We start from the raw sequence: 20,227 nt of genomic DNA, 5'->3' as shown, positions 1-20,227 counted from the left end.
AATAGGAAATATAATTTGCTTACTATGAAGCAAATGAAAAATGTCATTTAACAGGTATAATCATAGATAAATTTGCAATGTATATGTTACAAGCAAAGTATGAAATCCGGCATTCTATAGAATGCCTAGGCATTGTATATAATACCTAAAACTAGCTGCCAGTGTATGAAACGATTCATATTTCACACATTTCCTAGGCATTCTATAGAAACCGGCAAAGTATAAAACAAATTTCCAATTTGTTTCGAAGAACCGAAACTACTTACCAGAAGTTAATAAATAATGTAAAAAGGCCAAAATGGCTACTAAGAAGAAACCATGGGACTACTGACCGCCTAACCGCTAGGTTGTGATGTTTGTAGTAAGCAAAAGTACATTCATTTATGCTGTTAAAGATAGCATCAGTACTATGCAGTATTGCGTCTTGGACGCTGAGTTATTTTCCGTATTTGATGAAAACTTATTTGAGTACTGCACAGGTACGATGTGGCAGAATGTCGAAAGAACTTTCAATCACTTAAAAAAGGCATTGCACGTAATGATATTGAACTTTAACAACCATATTTGTGAGCCCTGCCAGAAAAAACAAAAAGGTATTAAAAAGGGCACTAATGTGAAACTTATGATTGTTTCTGAATTTAACTTCAGTTGTGTTGTCAAGTAGATCTTACCATTTCCCAGTCTCAGCCAGATAGAAAATACAAATTTATTACACTGTATTGAGATTGCCTCACTATCTTTCTTTTTACATATTTTGAAGACAGTTTTTTAATGGCACTCTATCATTGATTTTTCAAAATAACATTTGTATTTTGGAGAAATGAACATCTTTTAAATAATAGCCTTATCATAACCCTTTTATTTTTCATACTTTGTCTAAAGAGCATTTGTCATTCTATACAGGGTGATTCTAAATTGTTTTTACAAATTAAGAGGGGTAATAGTACTCATCCAGATGAGCAATAATTACCATAGAACATAGGATCACGTTCCACTCTGAGAGGCAGAAAAGAGGAATATTATAATTCCAACCTGGGCTTACAACAGTATTAGGAGAGTGAACAAATGAGACTAAAAGTTGCACAATAAGTTTAGTAAAAACCTCACAGAGAGTGCACAAAATGGATAAAATTGAAAACTTGGCATTTGAGTGTTAATTTTAGCTCAGACTTTGGTGGCAAACACTCAAATGCACATCTTTGGTTCGTAAGGTCTCAGTCTAGCAAATGATTGCAACAAATTAATTATCTAATCAAGAGCTGAATATTATCAACTAACTCCAACTTCCACTGTATGCCGAGATTAACATGAAAAGTTCATGCTGTGTTCCGGCTGTCAGAATTTTGTGTCCCATAGAAGGGCACTTCAAGTATAATGAGCGTAGCACAGTAAGTCTAGGAGGAGAGGATAGAAGATGGCGAACGATGGAAAAAACTGCTACCTTAATACTTGTTATCAGTATCAAGTAGTTTTCCCCCAATAGATAATTTCCCCCTTATAATTTAGATAACTAACTTGTTGCTATTGTTTGTGAGGTTGAGACCTTGCCAACCAAAGATGTGCATTTGAATGTTTGCCATCAAAGTCTGAGCTCGAATTAACATTCGAACGCCAAGTTTTCGGTTTTATCCATTTTGTGCACTCTCTGTGAGGTTTTCACTAATCTCATTGTGCAACTTTTGGTCTCATTCATTCGCTCTCCCAATACTGCTGTAAGTTCAGGTTGGAATTCTAATATTCCTCTTTTCTGCCTCTCAGTCGAATACGACCCTGTGTTCCACGGTAATTATTGCTAATCTGGATGAGCACTATCACACCTTTTAATTTGTAAAAACAATTTAGAATCACCCTGTAGAATGCTTAGGTAAAGCATGTAATAATTCTCGTATTTCATATGCCTCGGCATTCTGTAGAATGCCAGCGTTTCATACTTTGCCGGTAACATATATAATTTCCATTGCTGCAGATTAGATGAATTCTTTACGATATATTTCATCCCCGCTTATATTATTACAGAACGTATAGTCAAAGAAATATAATATGACTAAATTTTTAGTGCAGTGTTGTAGCATTCTTATTGGAGGAAGTAATGATGCAATGATTTTTATGTAATTGGTATAATTTAAATATTCATAATTAAGATTATATAGTTATGATTGACTATTTGTATTTTGTTAATCACTTATGTAGTAAAATTAAAAGTTTGCTTTATGGTAATATTTGTTTTGTTATCTATTACTGCTTAATACCTGATGAAATGAAAATGAAATATTAAAACATATTTGTGATTTAAAAATATTTACTTGATACTTTTAACTGTTAAGTTATCATTTGTCATATTTATATTTATAATTTAGATTTTACATCACAGATAGATAAACATTTATGTTTTTACAAGAAATTGTTTTCCTTTTGTTTTTATAGATCCATTCTTAGTGAAAAATTTAGGCTGTATTGTTTCTCAGATGAGTAAGTTTTATTCTTCATGTGTCTGTTAAGCATTATCTTCCATACATTTGATATTTTTTCTAATAATAGTATTTAACTGATTTTGTATTTTGCTAAAACCACTTGAGATTACAGATTTTTTGTGCAATTAATGTAAAATAATTTGCGTCAAAATGAATATTTTTTTTTAATTAGGAAGTTTTAGTGATTATCAGGAGCTTTGATAAGCTTCACATTTTACTTGACTGACAGTTCAGTATGCTTTTCTTTCATCTAGGCAGCTATTAAAGTCATTTCACAAAACTTTATCACAAGACAAAATAGCTCAAAGTTGCAGTTGGTGAAATAAATATTTCTTAGCGACTGATCAAAGAATTACAGTAGGAGACTAGATGTTTACACAGTTTGGGACTTAACATTGCACAGATTTTAGAGATTTGTGAATTTTAGATCATAAATGGAAAATTCATTTTGATTTACTTTTAGAAATTTAAGAACAAATTAGAATAAATTTTTTAAATGCACATAAAAGCAATTAATTTTTGTTTACTTTTTTATGGAGATCTATAAAATAAATATTTAAAAATAAACAAACATATAAAAAATAATTTGTGACATTTTTTTTAAAACATCTGTAGATAGTAGTTTGTTTTAAAACACTAAGATGCTTTGGTTATATGTTTAAGATTTTTCTTAATTCATTTTTCTATATGCATATATATATAGGTATATCCACACATACTTGCTCATATATACAGTGGTGGCCAAAATTGTGGACACTTTTGGAAATTTTTATGTTTTTGAACTTTGTATGCTTATAGAAAATGTTACATTTCGCAAAATGCAAACTTGTATATATCATTTTAAAGAGAATTTATTACTGAATTCAATACAAAGCACAAAATTCAATTATTTACAATACAAAAAAAGTTATATGTACTTTAATATAAATAAAAAACACAGTTATGAAGTGGTTTGTAATGTCTAGCTTTCCTGGCCAATCACTGTTCTTGTTCTGAGAACCAATCAAGTGTTAGTAAGTGCCAGTAGAAGCTGACATCATGTTTACACTTGAAACAATTCATTATTTTGCTTTGTTCTGTAGAAGGAGGACCTGTTTCTTATACACTGCAATTACAAGTAGGAATTTGTGTAAAAATTTTTAATAGTTAGTCAAGAAGCAATGACATCAAATAAAAGAGTAGATTGGACACCTAGAAAGAGATGTAATATTATTGCGTTACAAGAAAGTGGTCTTTCCTATGCTGAAATTGCAAGACAGGTGGGTGGTTCAGTGACTACATCTGGAGTCGGAAAGTTTTGTTTACGATATCAGGAGACAAATTCAATAAAAAACAAGGAAGGAAAAGGCCGAAAAAGGTGCACCACATCTATTGATGACAGAAGAATAAAAAGACTATGTCTCCAAGATAGAAAAATGTCATCAGCGGCCATCAGAAGTGATCTGAATGATGCTGGTGTTTCTGTCAGTTCAAGAACAATCAGGAGAGAATTAACAGATGTTGGACTGAGAGGTAGAATTCCACGAAAAAGGCCTTATCTTAATTTTCAGCAACGAAAAAAAAAAAAAACTACAGTGGGCAAAGAAACACTTTAATTGGACAGATGATCAGTGGTCACAAGTTATATGGAGTGATGAAACTAAGGTATCATTATTCGGTAGTGATGGGCGAAAATATGTAAGACATAGAATAGGAGAAGATCTACATCCTGACTGCATTCAAGCAACTGTGAAGAACCCAGTTAGTGTTATGATTTGGTCATGCATGTCAGCAGATGGTATTGGTCACCTTCATGTCATCGATGAGACACTGAATGCCAGAAAGTACATTGACACTATTCTGGAACCAAAACTTCTACCTTCCATCAGAGATTTCTTTCCCAACAATGCTTCGTTTATTTTTCAGCAGGATTCTGCTCTTTGCCACATGGCCAAAATATCGAAAGAGTGGTTTCGTACAAAGAGCATTAAATTTTTGTCATGGCCAGGAAACAGTCCTGATCTCAATCCTTTCGAAAATTTGTGGCACCGTTTGAAAACTCTTGTCCAAATGAGGCGCCCATCAAATGAAAGGGAACTAATTGAGGCTATAATTGTTTCCTGGCATCATGTAATAACGCAAGAAGAGCTTAAAACTCTTGTCAGCTCAATGAAACGTCGATGTGAAGCTGTAATCAAAAATAAAGGGTACCCTACTAAGTACTGCTAACTCACTGCAATCATCACTATCTAATGTATATCGATAATTATTATTGTTTAACTTTTTTTGTATTGCAAATAATTGAATTTTGTGTTTTATATTGAATTCAGTAATAAATTCTCTTCAAATGATATATACTAGTTTGCATTTTGTGAAATGTAACGTTTTCTGTAAGCATACAAAGTTCAAACACATAAAAATTTCCAAAAGTGTCCACAATTTTGGCAACCACTGTATACACACACTAACCATATACACCAATTTTTACGAAAATCTGTGTATTTTTTACAATTTTACTGTTCAAGACTTTTACAAATTTTGCATTATTTTTGTAAGGATGTTAAAAATCATTTCATTTCGTTAATTTTTTGCCAAATCTATTTTTAGCATACATTTTTGTAAGACTTTAAAATTACCATCAGATCAAACGAGGAAAAGCTGTGACCATACCATCAAATTTTGGATTACTATTCTTCAGCACATTATGCCCTTTTAAAGTCATTAAAATGCCAACCGTAAATAACAAAGAATGAAAGTAATGAAAAACTCTACATATCTTCCCTTTCCCTGGAAAAAGTAGATTTATCTCTGAGGAATGGACCTTCTCATCAAGTTTAGGATTTTACATTTTCCTGCTGAGATCTGAGAGTGTGCATAAATTTCTGTCTTCTGTTTTATAATAGATATGCAGAGCATTTTGCATTAGATGAGATTGGGAAGGTCTGAAAAAGGTTGTAAAATATAGTCAGAATTGGAGTCACTGTTAAGTAGTTTTTCTTGAGTCTGAAATATCAGATTGGCCAGAGATGACATGGAATTATGGAAGTTTTCTTATAATAAAAATGCATCTCTGTCGAACTAGAAATTAAAATTTATTGGGATATAAAGATAAAGAAATGCTTTTAATTTCAATTTGATGTATAAATATAACATATTTAGTTTTTATATTTAAAAATATTTCTAAAATCTGTGTACTGCTTGAGAAATCCAGAGTTGCGTTTATTAATATTATTATTTTCATTTATTTCAATCAAGGTATGGTATTCAGTTGGGGAAAATTTTACTATTTGCATATTCTATACCTGCTCCTTATCAAAAAAGGTTAAAACATTGGGTGGAAAATGTTCTCTCTAGTTTTTTTATCGTTGTTAATCTCTAGTTTAATATTTTTTGTAGGATATTATTTGTTGAATTATAATGTGGTGATGATGAGAATTTTGCATTGTGTGAAACTTGGTTGCTTACCAAATGAGCATATGTGCTATAAGCCAAACTACCTGCAAACATACCAGTCAAGTTAATCAATTTATCCATCGTTCTATCTTTTCATGTTATTTTTATTCCTCACATGTCATAGGTTGACATATCCTGTTCATTGGTTCTGTTAAGCTCAAGGAAAGAACCCATTAAAGTTTATGTTTAACTTAAAACTCACATGCTCTTTTGGTCAGGAACCAAGTTTTACACTACACCAAAACTCTCATTATCACCAAATTAAAATTCAACCTATTTTGATGTTGGCAGAATAAATAGTTTTATAATCCTGAGCATGCGAAAAAATGAAATTAAGAATAGATTATTTATATGCAAAATAAGTATGATGTATCAGATTTTAAATAATTGCTGTTACATTGATTTTAAACTGATTATAACTAAACTCTGCAGTGAAGTCATGTGACAAGAATTTGGAATACCATATTTAGTCATATTCCTGCTTTTTTTTACTAATTTTATCCCATGAAGATCGAAGAGAAAATAATACAAATAATTTGATTTCAAACAATGTGATTATAATAACATAACAAATGAAAAGTAATCATGGGTAAACTACTGGTAGTTATCATAATATTAAAAAAGAAACCTACATTCTAATAAGAATACCTAGTAATTTCAGCATTACAGTATCTAATAAAATCTTGTCTTCTACTTCCTTGTATCTTGAATCTCACTCAGTCTTCTTTTCCACTACAACTCTGTACATCTTAAATCATTTAACAGGGTTGCCATGCTACCTGGAAAACCAGAAAAAGTCAGGGAATTTAAATATTGGTACTTGCATACTATGATGACTACCTTGGCAACATTTGCCGATAAAAATCTGTATTGGCATTTTTTGGTTTATGTTTATAAATTCTTTTAAAAATAAAAGCCCTAATTATAAAGGAACAAAAACTTTAAAACTAAAAATCCTGAATATAATTATATATATATATATATATATATAAATGATATACTAAATACGAATTAAAAAAATTTAAATTGGTTAAAAGAAAATGTTAATGTTGAGGAAAGTGGCGGGAAATAGCTTTCAAAATAGGATCAAAAGGCATTTCCTGTTTTTTTCGCCAAATAAATTCAGCTAAATAGGTATCCAAGTGATGGCAGCTTGTCCCACGTTGTCACCTGTTCCACCATTTTGCGAAATCCCACATCCTTTCAACATGTTGAGTATGAGTCTGCGTAGATGGGCCAACAAAATTGTATCGATGATTCACCTTAAAATATTCAAAACCGCCAGCAGTGAGCTCCTCTGTTTGATATCCAGGCAACGAAGCTGATATTATTGTTGAGCCTTTAGCAACATATTTTTAGATTTCATGCATTAATTTTTGTTGCCTTCCGGTCTGGAACTCTGACTAGAAATGTTTCTTTTGTCTCCCGGCCAATTCCACCGAAGACCCACTGTTGTGGCAAGATACAACCTTGATTATTCTTTCGACATGTAAAAAGGCTAAAATGCTTTCGTCAGTTTTGACAATCATTCCAGGCCCCCCAATTTTAATATTTTGATTATCCTCCAACTCTTTCGCACACACTTCACATGTATAACAGTCTTATCAGATAAATCCAACTGATGTTTGCACCATTTAATGGAAGACTGTTCATATGCCCAAAAGTAAATAAATCTTAAAGCTTTTACAATTTCAATACAACTGTTTTCAAACCATGTACCAGTTCAGACCTCAAACATTTGTTGACAATTTTTGACATTGCATCTCTAATAAAATCCTGAATTATAAAATTTCATATCATGGCCATTTTTACAAACGTGTTCTTTGGGTGAAATTTCAGCCTCTCCGAAAAATTCAGTTGCTTCTTCTTCATTTGAAGGAAGTTGGAAAATGTTGATATACATTGGGAAGAAGTAATTGGAAAAAGTTTCATATGTTTAACCTTAAACGTAATAATCCATGTAAATGTAGCAAAAAAAATCTGTGGTAATAGCAGGTGCAGAATAATACTCTTTATTTTAGCACCCTCCATAACCTATGTTAGGGTTAACATGTATAACCTACAAGGGTCGCCAGTTTTGGCGAGATATCTAGGTAGTCATCATAGTACGTAAGTACCTAAATATTTTAGTCAAAATTTGGAAAAGTCAGGGAATTTTATACAGCCATCCCCCCAAGAAAGCAGGTTTTGCACCGACATTGGAAGCGATCACTTTCTTGGCAAAATGTGTATCACATTAACATCATTCTTTCAGCTGTCATAGAGCCAGTTTTTGCATCTCCAATTAAATCGTCTTTTAGAAAAGCAAAGCAAGTTTCCAGTAACCTCACGAATTGCATGTGCATGTTGAAATAAACAAAATACTTATTCTCGTATAAAACAAAATTAGTTTAATCCTAGTGCCTGGTACCACGGAGGTTATAATCAAAGAATATGCATTGTTAAGAAGGAAAACTTCTTTGCAACAGGAGTGGCTCCATTCCAAAGTAGAAGGAAATAGCTGCGCATGTGCGAAATGTATGTCGCCAAAGCTCTAAGCCTGTGTCGAAGTTTGTAGGTCATGTTATCAAGAGTTCATAAAATGAATACCATTTAAAATTTCTTTAAACTTTAAAGGAAAAGAAAATATTTTTTCGTGCAAGTAAATTAATTAATGGATCAGTTATTTTGAGGGGGAAAAAACTACTAAAATCCGTGTTTAAATTATGGCGAAAAATCAAAGAAGAAACGTTTTGTCAAAGAAAATTTCTTCTTAACCTAAATTTCCTGTACACATCGGGGAGAGGGAAATTCTGGCCGCCAGGTTCCGTCGCAAATACCTTGGTGAATTTTCCCTCCACTTTCTAGCGGCGTAATAGCATGTCTATGGAACCTTTCCTTCTTTACATAGACATTCTTTGCTTAGAATAACCTCCATGTTTTCTATTCTAACCTCCACGATGTACGCATTAGATTTGGCGACATTATGATGAGTGGTAAACGGGTCATTTTGGTGTTGGCAACAATTTTCAAAATCGTGCCAAGGCCTTAGTGTATACTAGGATTTTACTGCAAAATGTTTTAAACTTTTTTTTTTTTTTTTTTTTTTTTAATAAATGCCTTATTTGTCATTTTGCAGTAAAATTTAAAAAAAAAAAAAAATAGTAATCAGTCAATCTAGGCTAACCATTTAATATAACTAACTCACTAAAATATCGTTGATTATTCTAATTCAAGTTTTAAGTAATTATCTTTATTTTTATGTTATTCGTATCATTTAATGTTGCTTCTTCCCTATAAATTTATTTATTATTAATAAATAATACTTTCAAATTTCAGGAAATTTTCTCTGGCATAATCCTGAAATTAATTCTAACTGTATGATGACATACCATCATGAAATTTAATGCACATATTTTTTGCTTATGTATGCTGCTAAATAAATATAAAATACCTGAATTTATTCAAAAGTATCATTCAATAGATTTCTTTCTTTCGTTTCGCTGCAAAATGTCTGCGAAAGAATACATTTTTTAATCCAGATCGGGCAGATTCTAATCTCCATCTTTCAGTGGAGAAAACAACTATTATATTTATAATACTAGAAATGCTTTGGGGATTATATATGTGTATAAATCATATGTAATTGGCAAATTTTTGTGTTTTCAAGTAATACCATAATTAATTTACCTCTTAGCACAACCAATGTGCATTACTTGGATAGATTGGAATTTTCTTAAAACACACCTGGAAAAGTCAGGGAATTTCATTCTCCTGTTTGAGTGGCAACCCTGATTTAATGCTGCAGGACCTTCTATAGTCTGCTTCAGCTTGCAAGTTGTCAGTGTTGTCATCGTCTTTGTTACCATTCAGTCTGTCTTTCTACATGCAGTGATTTGCAGAACCATTAAGAATATTAGATATTGCTGTTTTCTTGAAGCTCTTTGCTATTATTGCTTTATCAGTCAGAGTCTCTGCACCCAAAATCCATCGGCAAATCAGTTAGTAACATGAAAACATTTCATGTAACATTACATGTGAATACCTGAAAATTTTTAAGACCTTTTTATTAAAATGCTTTGGGAAAGTATGTGAATAAATTCTATGTTTCATTTGGAATTTAATAATTGCAAGCTATGCCAGATGCTTTTCATCCCTAGGTTTTCATAGAATTTAGTTTGCTTTGTATTTCTTATAAATTTAGTTGCTTATCATGTAAAATTCTATTAATTTTAGGGATTTTGCTTATTTTGGATCACCTATAATTTGAAGTAATACATAATGTTAATGTTAAATGTTAACCATTATGTTATGTAAATGCGGTGTTATAAGGTTTAACGAAAGCATGCTGAATTTTAACAAATTTTATCAAATTTTAAATATTAATATAAAATATATTTATTTATTTATATGTGAAGTTTATTTTGTGTGTTTTCAGAGGCTTCAGTTATTTGGAATACTTTGAATAGAGCAAGATCATTATTCGGGAAAGAAATTTCTTGTTCTCGTAAAGATTTAAAAGTGAGTGTTACATGTACATAGTTAATTTGGATTGCTTCAAATGCAGTGGCTGATAAAAGACAATACTTTCTTCACTGAAGAAAGATAAAATTGTGATAAATGCAAATTTATGATGATAAAAGAGGTAAATTTACATACACATGATATCTTTATCCGCATAAATTTTGCATGATTGATGTAATACCAGCAGCTGCTGCCTTCAGTGAGCATAATAGGAAAAACCTTGACACACAGCCTAAAAAATCCATTTGGATGTACCGCTGCTAAACAAGCCTTTTGACATTGGATTGTGAAGCTTAAATTTGGATATTCGAGTTTCCAGAATGAACCTAATAGCTATTCCCATTTTATTAGTTTATCGTAAAAAAATAAAAGATCTTATTGAACTGGATTTATCCCAAATACTGTGGAGTATCATATTTGAGTGTATAGCATTCAGTTATTTCAGACATTTAATAATCACAGGTAAGCTAAGGAAGATAAATTTCTGAATATGCTTTGCAACATGATGCATCAAAATAAGGCAACATAATTTCAAGTGTGTTCTTTACATTTGAATTGAAAATTTTTTTCTGCTAAATGTATGATCAATACCAATACCTACTAATATCTGATCTCACTTAAAATCGAAACAGTTTTATTCAAAATCTATGGAAATTTTATTTTTTTTTAAATCTAACTCTACATTGTCATGTGTATCTCTTACATAAAAAAGAATATTATAATATTACTTGTGCAAGAATTGTATAATAATACTTGAGAAATTTTTCAGTCAGTGATGTCGTAATTTTTTTCAGGGGGGGGCTATTGTAAACTTATTGAACTAAAATTGAAAAGAACTAAATAGGTATGCCCTGTTTAATAATTACATTTCATACAAAGATTACTTAGCAAAATTTTTAATAATTTTAATAGCTAGAAGAAACTACACTTCTGGACATATATAAATAACTATCCTTATCTCTTGCAACCTTGACCATGGGCTTGTCATGGCTGAAATATTTATTTATATGTTCATAATTATTATTAGTGCTACTACTAATTGTTTAGGTAATGTTTTTTTAGTAAACATATAAGTGCAAAGTTCTGTAGCCCACAATACTGAATGTCAATATTAAGCATATTGACCATAAAAGGTAAAATTGTAGTAAAGTAAAAGTGCTAAACAGATCAAGTATTAGGAAAGTATTATTTTCAATAATTACAGTTTATATTACTTTATTTTTACATTAAATAAGATGTTTTATTATTAACTCCAAATTACACAAATCATTTTGATTCTAAAAGAAAAATTTATTTTAATTATTTATATGTTGCATGTCTCGAATTATAAACACATATATGAAAAAACAAAATAATAAATTAAAGTCAAATCACACTGCAATGAACTTCAAGGGTTTGGAAAATTGGTTCACAGTTTCTGATGTGATGAAAAAATGGATTATCTTGCAAAAATATGTAAAAATTGAAAAAGAAAAACTGATTAACATTGTCATATCTACCAAAAGAAATGAATAATTAATTTTAAAAGTATAATTAAGGATTTTATTGCAATTCTTATTAAGCTCAGTTATTAAAATTGTCCATTTTCTTCCATTCTCTTCAAAAGGTTTGGTAAATTCATTTGCCTTCATCTTAAGCATTTGTCTAGATTTTGAGGGTTATGGCTTCTTTAAATGATGAACCATTTCAGAAATACTTCTTCAACATCTCTATCTGGATATTTCTCAACTTTGTATTTGCACTCAAATTTTCCTCCAAACAGAAATTATGCATTTTTTATTTTATTTATGCTATCAGTTGTAAAATTCGATAAAATGTTTCTGGCAGTTATGAATTTGACTGCTTCCGTTTTGTAATTTTTTATTAATATTCACCAGTATCTTCAGTGCAGAAGTTTATATTTACAGCTCGCTATGCTGATGTATTTTTGATGATAAAACAGAATGCAGAGAGTTTTGTAAAAGAATATGTAAGGGTTTTGCTGTTCTGAAAAATATGAAAAAGAAAAATTATCTTTTAACTCATGTATCTTATCCAGTGTTCTTGAGAACACAGTCCTTTCTCCCAAAATATGTATGATTGTGAAACAAGGATTTGATAACCTTTTTAAAGAATATCTCACAAAAGGCCTAAAGAATGTCAAAGACCAATTCAGAGGGTAGGACTTAAAGAGCATATATATTCAAGCAAAACAAACCGATAAGGATCAAAACTTTCCATTCCCTAAAATAAGAATCAACTGAAAAACTTCAACCATATAACATTCACTCTTTATCTGAGTAGCAAAACTTTCAAAATTTGTCATAACATCAGACTTGAATAAAGTTCTATCTGGCAGATCGGAAAAAGCATTTTGAATCAATCAGAGACCCTGGTCCTGTACACCAAGAATGTCCTAAGATATGCTTATTGTATTCTCATTCTCCAAGGGTTGCATGTCACACCTATCTCGCTTAGCCTCACTTAGAACACAGAGCAAAGTCGGATTGAAGATAAAAGAAAAATGGCATAAAGGTAAAGGTATTTTTGTTAATGCTTCTGGAATGAGAAATGTGTTTCGTAATTTCTTAAGTGCAAATGATTTTCATATAGTAATTGTTTCAATGAAATTTCATAGTAATTGTTTCAATGAAACTTGGCAGAAATTCTGGATAAAATATAAAAATGCAAAAAAAGTTCCAATTAACGGCATCTTTGCAGTTTGTTGTATATGATTTGCATACTTTTGGAAGTTTGCTGTAGCAATATACCCTGTATGGGATCAAAAAGTTTGTTCATTGTATCCAGGAGTTAAATATAGCTGCGTTTGACTGTAATTTATTCAGCATGTGTATGCCATTTTGCTCCCCTTAAGGAATGTTCTGTAACAAAAACGATGGTTTTATTAATTTCTTAATAATGCTTATTGACATGAAAAGCAGAAAATTCTTCTGCAAGTAAAATTTTTGATTTTAAAAAACATGCTATTCTTTTCTTTTGAAACCAAATAAAAAATATCGAAGAGATAACAGTTAAAATAGTAATGAAAGTTTTGATATATTTTATTATTTAAAATATTTATCATTAATTTTATATGTACACTGATGTAATTTTAAAGTCTGCTTAAGCCTCTAGTTTGCATTTTCTTTATTAAAGTTTCATTGTTTAAAATTATAAATATAATTAAAAAATAAAAGATGTATATAATTTTTCTCCCAGGATTATTATTTTTCATCCATGAATTTAACTGGAAGATATGTTACTGAAGAGCAATGTAAGCTGTGTGGAAAATATGGTCATAGTAAAGCCAAGTGCCCTCATAATTTAAACAATGTATGAAGTATGCAGTTTTTTTTTCAACTTTGTATTTGCACTCAAATTTTCCTCCAAACAGAAATTATGCATTTTTTATTTTATTTATGCTATCAGTTGTAAAATTCGATAAAATGTTTCTGGCAGTTATGAATTTGACTGCTTCCGTTTTGTAATTTTTTATTAATATTCACCAGTATCTTCAGTGCAGAAGTTTATATTTACAGCTCGCTATGCTGATGTATTTTTGATGATAAAACAGAATGCAGAGAGTTTTGTAAAAGAATATGTAAGGGTTTTGCTGTTCTGAAAAATATGAAAAAGAAAAATTATCTTTTAACTCATGTATCTTATCCAGTGTTCTTGAGAACACAGTCCTTTCTCCCAAAATATGTATGATTGTGAAACAAGGATTTGATAACCTTTTTAAAGAATATCTCACAAAAGGCCTAAAGAATGTCAAAGACCAATTCAGAGGGTAGGACTTAAAGAGCATATATATTCAAGCAAAACAAACCGATAAGGATCAAAACTTTCCATTCCCTAAAATAAGAATCAACTGAAAAACTTCAACCATATAACATTCACTCTTTATCTGAGTAGCAAAACTTTCAAAATTTGTCATAACATCAGACTTGAATAAAGTTCTATCTGGCAGATCGGAAAAAGCATTTTGAATCAATCAGAGACCCTGGTCCTGTACACCAAGAATGTCCTAAGATATGCTTATTGTATTCTCATTCTCCAAGGGTTGCATGTCACACCTATCTCGCTTAGCCTCACTTAGAACACAGAGCAAAGTCGGATTGAAGATAAAAGAAAAATGGCATAAAGGTAAAGGTATTTTTGTTAATGCTTCTGGAATGAGAAATGTGTTTCGTAATTTCTTAAGTGCAAATGATTTTCATATAGTAATTGTTTCAATGAAATTTCATAGTAATTGTTTCAATGAAACTTGGCAGAAATTCTGGATAAAATATAAAAATGCAAAAAAAGTTCCAATTAACGGCATCTTTGCAGTTTGTTGTATATGATTTGCATACTTTTGGAAGTTTGCTGTAGCAATATACCCTGTATGGGATCAAAAAGTTTGTTCATTGTATCCAGGAGTTAAATATAGCTGCGTTTGACTGTAATTTATTCAGCATGTGTATGCCATTTTGCTCCCCTTAAGGAATGTTCTGTAACAAAAACGATGGTTTTATTAATTTCTTAATAATGCTTATTGACATGAAAAGCAGAAAATTCTTCTGCAAGTAAAATTTTTGATTTTAAAAAACATGCTATTCTTTTCTTTTGAAACCAAATAAAAAATATCGAAGAGATAACAGTTAAAATAGTAATGAAAGTTTTGATATATTTTATTATTTAAAATATTTATCATTAATTTTATATGTACACTGATGTAATTTTAAAGTCTGCTTAAGCCTCTAGTTTGCATTTTCTTTATTAAAGTTTCATTGTTTAAAATTATAAATATAATTAAAAAATAAAAGATGTATATAATTTTTCTCCCAGGATTATTATTTTTCATCCATGAATTTAACTGGAAGATATGTTACTGAAGAGCAATGTAAGCTGTGTGGAAAATATGGTCATAGTAAAGCCAAGTGCCCTCATAATTTAAACAATGTATGAAGTATGCAGTTTTTTTTTCAACTTTGTATTTGCACTCAAATTTTCCTCCAAACAGAAATTATGCATTTTTTATTTTATTTATGCTATCAGTTGTAAAATTCGATAAAATGTTTCTGGCAGTTATGAATTTGACTGCTTCCGTTTTGTAATTTTTTATTAATATTCACCAGTATCTTCAGTGCAGAAGTTTATATTTACAGCTCGCTATGCTGATGTATTTTTGATGATAAAACAGAATGCAGAGAGTTTTGTAAAAGAATATGTAAGGGTTTTGCTGTTCTGAAAAATATGAAAAAGAAAAATTATCTTTTAACTCATGTATCTTATCCAGTGTTCTTGAGAACACAGTCCTTTCTCCCAAAATATGTATGATTGTGAAACAAGGATTTGATAACCTTTTTAAAGAATATCTCACAAAAGGCCTAAAGAATGTCAAAGACCAATTCAGAGGGTAGGACTTAAAGAGCATATATATTCAAGCAAAACAAACCGATAAGGATCAAAACTTTCCATTCCCTAAAATAAGAATCAACTGAAAAACTTCAACCATATAACATTCACTCTTTATCTGAGTAGCAAAACTTTCAAAATTTGTCATAACATCAGACTTGAATAAAGTTCTATCTGGCAGATCGGAAAAAGCATTTTGAATCAATCAGAGACCCTGGTCCTGTACACCAAGAATGTCCTAAGATATGCTTATTGTATTCTCATTCTCCAAGGGTTGCATGTCACACCTATCTCGCTTAGCCTCACTTAGAACACAGAGCAAAGTCGGATTGAAGATAAAAGAAAAATGGCATAAAGGTAAAGGTATTTTTGTTAATGCTTCTGGAATGAGAAATGTGTTTCGTAATTTCTTAAGTGCAAATGATTTTCATATAGTAATTGTTTCAATGAAATTTCATAGTAATTGTTTCAATGAAACTTGGCAGAAATTCTGGATAAAATATAAAAATGCAAAAAAAGTTCCAATTAACGGCATCTTTGCAGTTTGTTGTATATGATTTGCATACTTTTGGAAGTTTGCTGTAGCAATATACCCTGTATGGGATCAAAAAGTTTGTTCATTGTATCCAGGAGTTAAATATAGCTGCGTTTGACTGTAATTTATTCAGCATGTGTATGCCATTTTGCTCCCCTTAAGGAATGTTCTGTAACAAAAACGATGGTTTTATTAATTTCTTAATAATGCTTATTGACATGAAAAGCAGAAAATTCTTCTGCAAGTAAAATTTTTGATTTTAAAAAACATGCTATTCTTTTCTTTTGAAACCAAATAAAAAATATCGAAGAGATAACAGTTAAAATAGTAATGAAAGTTTTGATATATTTTATTATTTAAAATATTTATCATTAATTTTATATGTACACTGATGTAATTTTAAAGTCTGCTTAAGCCTCTAGTTTGCATTTTCTTTATTAAAGTTTCATTGTTTAAAATTATAAATATAATTAAAAAATAAAAGATGTATATAATTTTTCTCCCAGGATTATTATTTTTCATCCATGAATTTAACTGGAAGATATGTTACTGAAGAGCAATGTAAGCTGTGTGGAAAATATGGTCATAGTAAAGCCAAGTGCCCTCATAATTTAAACAATGTATGAAGTATGCAGTTTTTTTTTCAACTTTGTATTTGCACTCAAATTTTCCTCCAAACAGAAATTATGCATTTTTTATTTTATTTATGCTATCAGTTGTAAAATTCGATAAAATGTTTCTGGCAGTTATGAATTTGACTGCTTCCGTTTTGTAATTTTTTATTAATATTCACCAGTATCTTCAGTGCAGAAGTTTATATTTACAGCTCGCTATGCTGATGTATTTTTGATGATAAAACAGAATGCAGAGAGTTTTGTAAAAGAATATGTAAGGGTTTTGCTGTTCTGAAAAATATGAAAAAGAAAAATTATCTTTTAACTCATGTATCTTATCCAGTGTTCTTGAGAACACAGTCCTTTCTCCCAAAATATGTATGATTGTGAAACAAGGATTTGATAACCTTTTTAAAGAATATCTCACAAAAGGCCTAAAGAATGTCAAAGACCAATTCAGAGGGTAGGACTTAAAGAGCATATATATTCAAGCAAAACAAACCGATAAGGATCAAAACTTTCCATTCCCTAAAATAAGAATCAACTGAAAAACTTCAACCATATAACATTCACTCTTTATCTGAGTAGCAAAACTTTCAAAATTTGTCATAACATCAGACTTGAATAAAGTTCTATCTGGCAGATCGGAAAAAGCATTTTGAATCAATCAGAGACCCTGGTCCTGTACACCAAGAATGTCCTAAGATATGCTTATTGTATTCTCATTCTCCAAGGGTTGCATGTCACACCTATCTCGCTTAGCCTCACTTAGAACACAGAGCAAAGTCGGATTGAAGATAAAAGAAAAATGGCATAAAGGTAAAGGTATTTTTGTTAATGCTTCTGGAATGAGAAATGTGTTTCGTAATTTCTTAAGTGCAAATGATTTTCATATAGTAATTGTTTCAATGAAATTTCATAGTAATTGTTTCAATGAAACTTGGCAGAAATTCTGGATAAAATATAAAAATGCAAAAAAAGTTCCAATTAACGGCATCTTTGCAGTTTGTTGTATATGATTTGCATACTTTTGGAAGTTTGCTGTAGCAATATACCCTGTATGGGATCAAAAAGTTTGTTCATTGTATCCAGGAGTTAAATATAGCTGCGTTTGACTGTAATTTATTCAGCATGTGTATGCCATTTTGCTCCCCTTAAGGAATGTTCTGTAACAAAAACGATGGTTTTATTAATTTCTTAATAATGCTTATTGACATGAAAAGCAGAAAATTCTTCTGCAAGTAAAATTTTTGATTTTAAAAAACATGCTATTCTTTTCTTTTGAAACCAAATAAAAAATATCGAAGAGATAACAGTTAAAATAGTAATGAAAGTTTTGATATATTTTATTATTTAAAATATTTATCATTAATTTTATATGTACACTGATGTAATTTTAAAGTCTGCTTAAGCCTCTAGTTTGCATTTTCTTTATTAAAGTTTCATTGTTTAAAATTATAAATATAATTAAAAAATAAAAGATGTATATAATTTTTCTCCCAGGATTATTATTTTTCATCCATGAATTTAACTGGAAGATATGTTACTGAAGAGCAATGTAAGCTGTGTGGAAAATATGGTCATAGTAAAGCCAAGTGCCCTCATAATTTAAACAATGTATGAAGTATGCAGTTTAAATCATATTCATAGCAATATCACATAAATTATTATGAAAAAAATGTTGAGTGGTATTTTTAGGTGCTGGGGAAAACTGTAAGTATGTACATTTCTACAGCATTTGAGTTTTTTATATTAACCATCATTGCTATTAATGTATTTTAAAGTTCTACAAAGTAGTTTTTTCATTGCGTGTTACGAATATCAGCCATTGTGTAACCATCTGTATATTCATTTCGGGTTTTGTGTGTTTAACCCTTTGACATGCGCGATATTATTTTTATAATTTTTTTAACTAAAAACTCTAGAAATAAAATATTATGATCCTAGAGACAAATAATATATGAATTTAAAAAAATCTACTCTTGCCCATTGTTCTGTGGGTGGTGGTCGCACTGTGAAACCACCGCTCGTCTAGGACTTGAAACTTACCGAGGTAAGTAGGAAAAAAAAAAAAACTTACCTTTTTCCGTACGCGATTCCAATAAATGACGAAATTTACGAATTTTTAAAAAAATGCATGTAGGAATTGCATAATTTCATAATATATATTTTTTACATTATTTTACAAAGTAAATCGTCAGAAAAAATTAAAAAATAAACATTTATGTAATTTTTCTATAGCAGTGAAAGTACCTACATAATAAGGATGTTTGGCTACATGGATTAAAAAACTCAGTACAATAAGGATAAAAAAAAGACTCAATGTTTTTTTAAGAACAAATACTTTTTGTGACATTGTTCAAAGCATGTTTTGTCTTTTTGGTACATGCATGCCCACATTGCACGTTTCGCCGCATGTATCTTCTTCTATGAGGTTTCTTCCTTGTGCTAGAAAATGTACACTGATTGGATGTAAATTTCACTGGTATACGTCCAGCGTTATTTAGTTTCTTTTCATCTGGCACATGAAATTTGTGGTGTTTTTATGTTAATAAGGAGGGGCTTAGTCTTTTTGCCTTTGATACGGATCATTCGTTTCCCACTATACTCATTTTATTCGTATTTCGTCTCAAAGTATTCAGAAAATATTTTTAATTTAAATAAAACTTTACGCGGTTTCTATTTTTAATTACAGCAAAGTATATTTGCTTTAAATTTAAAACACAGAAATAATGTATAAACTCAGAATACTAGCTTGGGGAGCAAGTGTGTTGAGGTCAAGAGAAAAGTCTCTGGAAAAGAAAGACCATTTTACTGGGCAGGTGCATGTATTGTTTAGTAATAAAATAACTCTGAGATTTCAAAACCTCTTATCTATATCCGGGTAAAAATAAAAATTCCTATTTGAGAAGCAAGCAAATGCCATTGTGAAGAGCAGTGGTTTCAAGGCACGACCACAAAGCCTCTAGAGCATTGTGACACAATACTCTAGTGGGGCAGTGGTCGCGCCTTGAAACCACAAAGCAAATGCCATACATATAGAGGGTTTTTTTTTTATATATGCAGTTTAATTATTGCTACTTTTTATTGTTTATGATAGAAATCATGATGTGCGATGAATAACTTTTGAAATTTAAAGTTGTTTATATTAATAAAAGAAAGTTATTTTGTCTCATTGAAAACGAATTTTAAAAAGCATCCGATTTGAAGTACTAAGACCTAAAACATGTATGATTCTGTAGTCATTTTGTGTTATTTAGAGGTCAAAGATCAGTAATCAATTGATTTTCACT

At 30.4% G+C, this 20,227-nt stretch overlaps 1 protein-coding gene across 8 annotated transcripts in view; it reads left to right on the top strand.

Annotated features, from left to right (window-relative positions):
* LOC118187177 (terminal uridylyltransferase 4-like) overlaps positions 1-20,227 on the top strand; it is a 150,401-nt gene that overhangs the window by 118,896 nt on the left and 11,278 nt on the right. For 5 of the 8 annotated variants that reach the window (XM_085827751.1, XM_085827749.1, XM_085827747.1 and 2 more), the window contains 6 exons: positions 2,425-2,469; positions 10,321-10,403; positions 13,605-13,718; positions 15,216-15,329; positions 16,827-16,940; positions 18,438-18,551. In XM_085827751.1, the coding sequence (XP_085683877.1) occupies positions 2,425-2,469; positions 10,321-10,403; positions 13,605-13,718; positions 15,216-15,329; positions 16,827-16,940; positions 18,438-18,551 (584 nt within the window). Of the gene's footprint in view, positions 1-2,424; positions 2,470-10,320; positions 10,404-13,604; positions 14,532-15,215; positions 16,143-16,826; positions 17,754-18,437; positions 18,570-20,227 lie in introns of those variants that run through there. The other 3 variants (XR_015044449.1, XR_015044450.1, XR_015044451.1) reach the window with 3 other exon arrangements.

The sequence above is a fragment of the Stegodyphus dumicola genome, chromosome 12 (assembly GCF_044657685.1).
Source record: "Stegodyphus dumicola isolate Sdum_Otavi_A_Nest chromosome 12, ASM4465768v1".
NCBI classification, from domain to species: domain Eukaryota; kingdom Metazoa; phylum Arthropoda; class Arachnida; order Araneae; family Eresidae; genus Stegodyphus; species Stegodyphus dumicola.
Note: the sequence above shows the minus strand (reverse complement) of the source record. Positions and strands in the feature narration are given on the sequence as shown.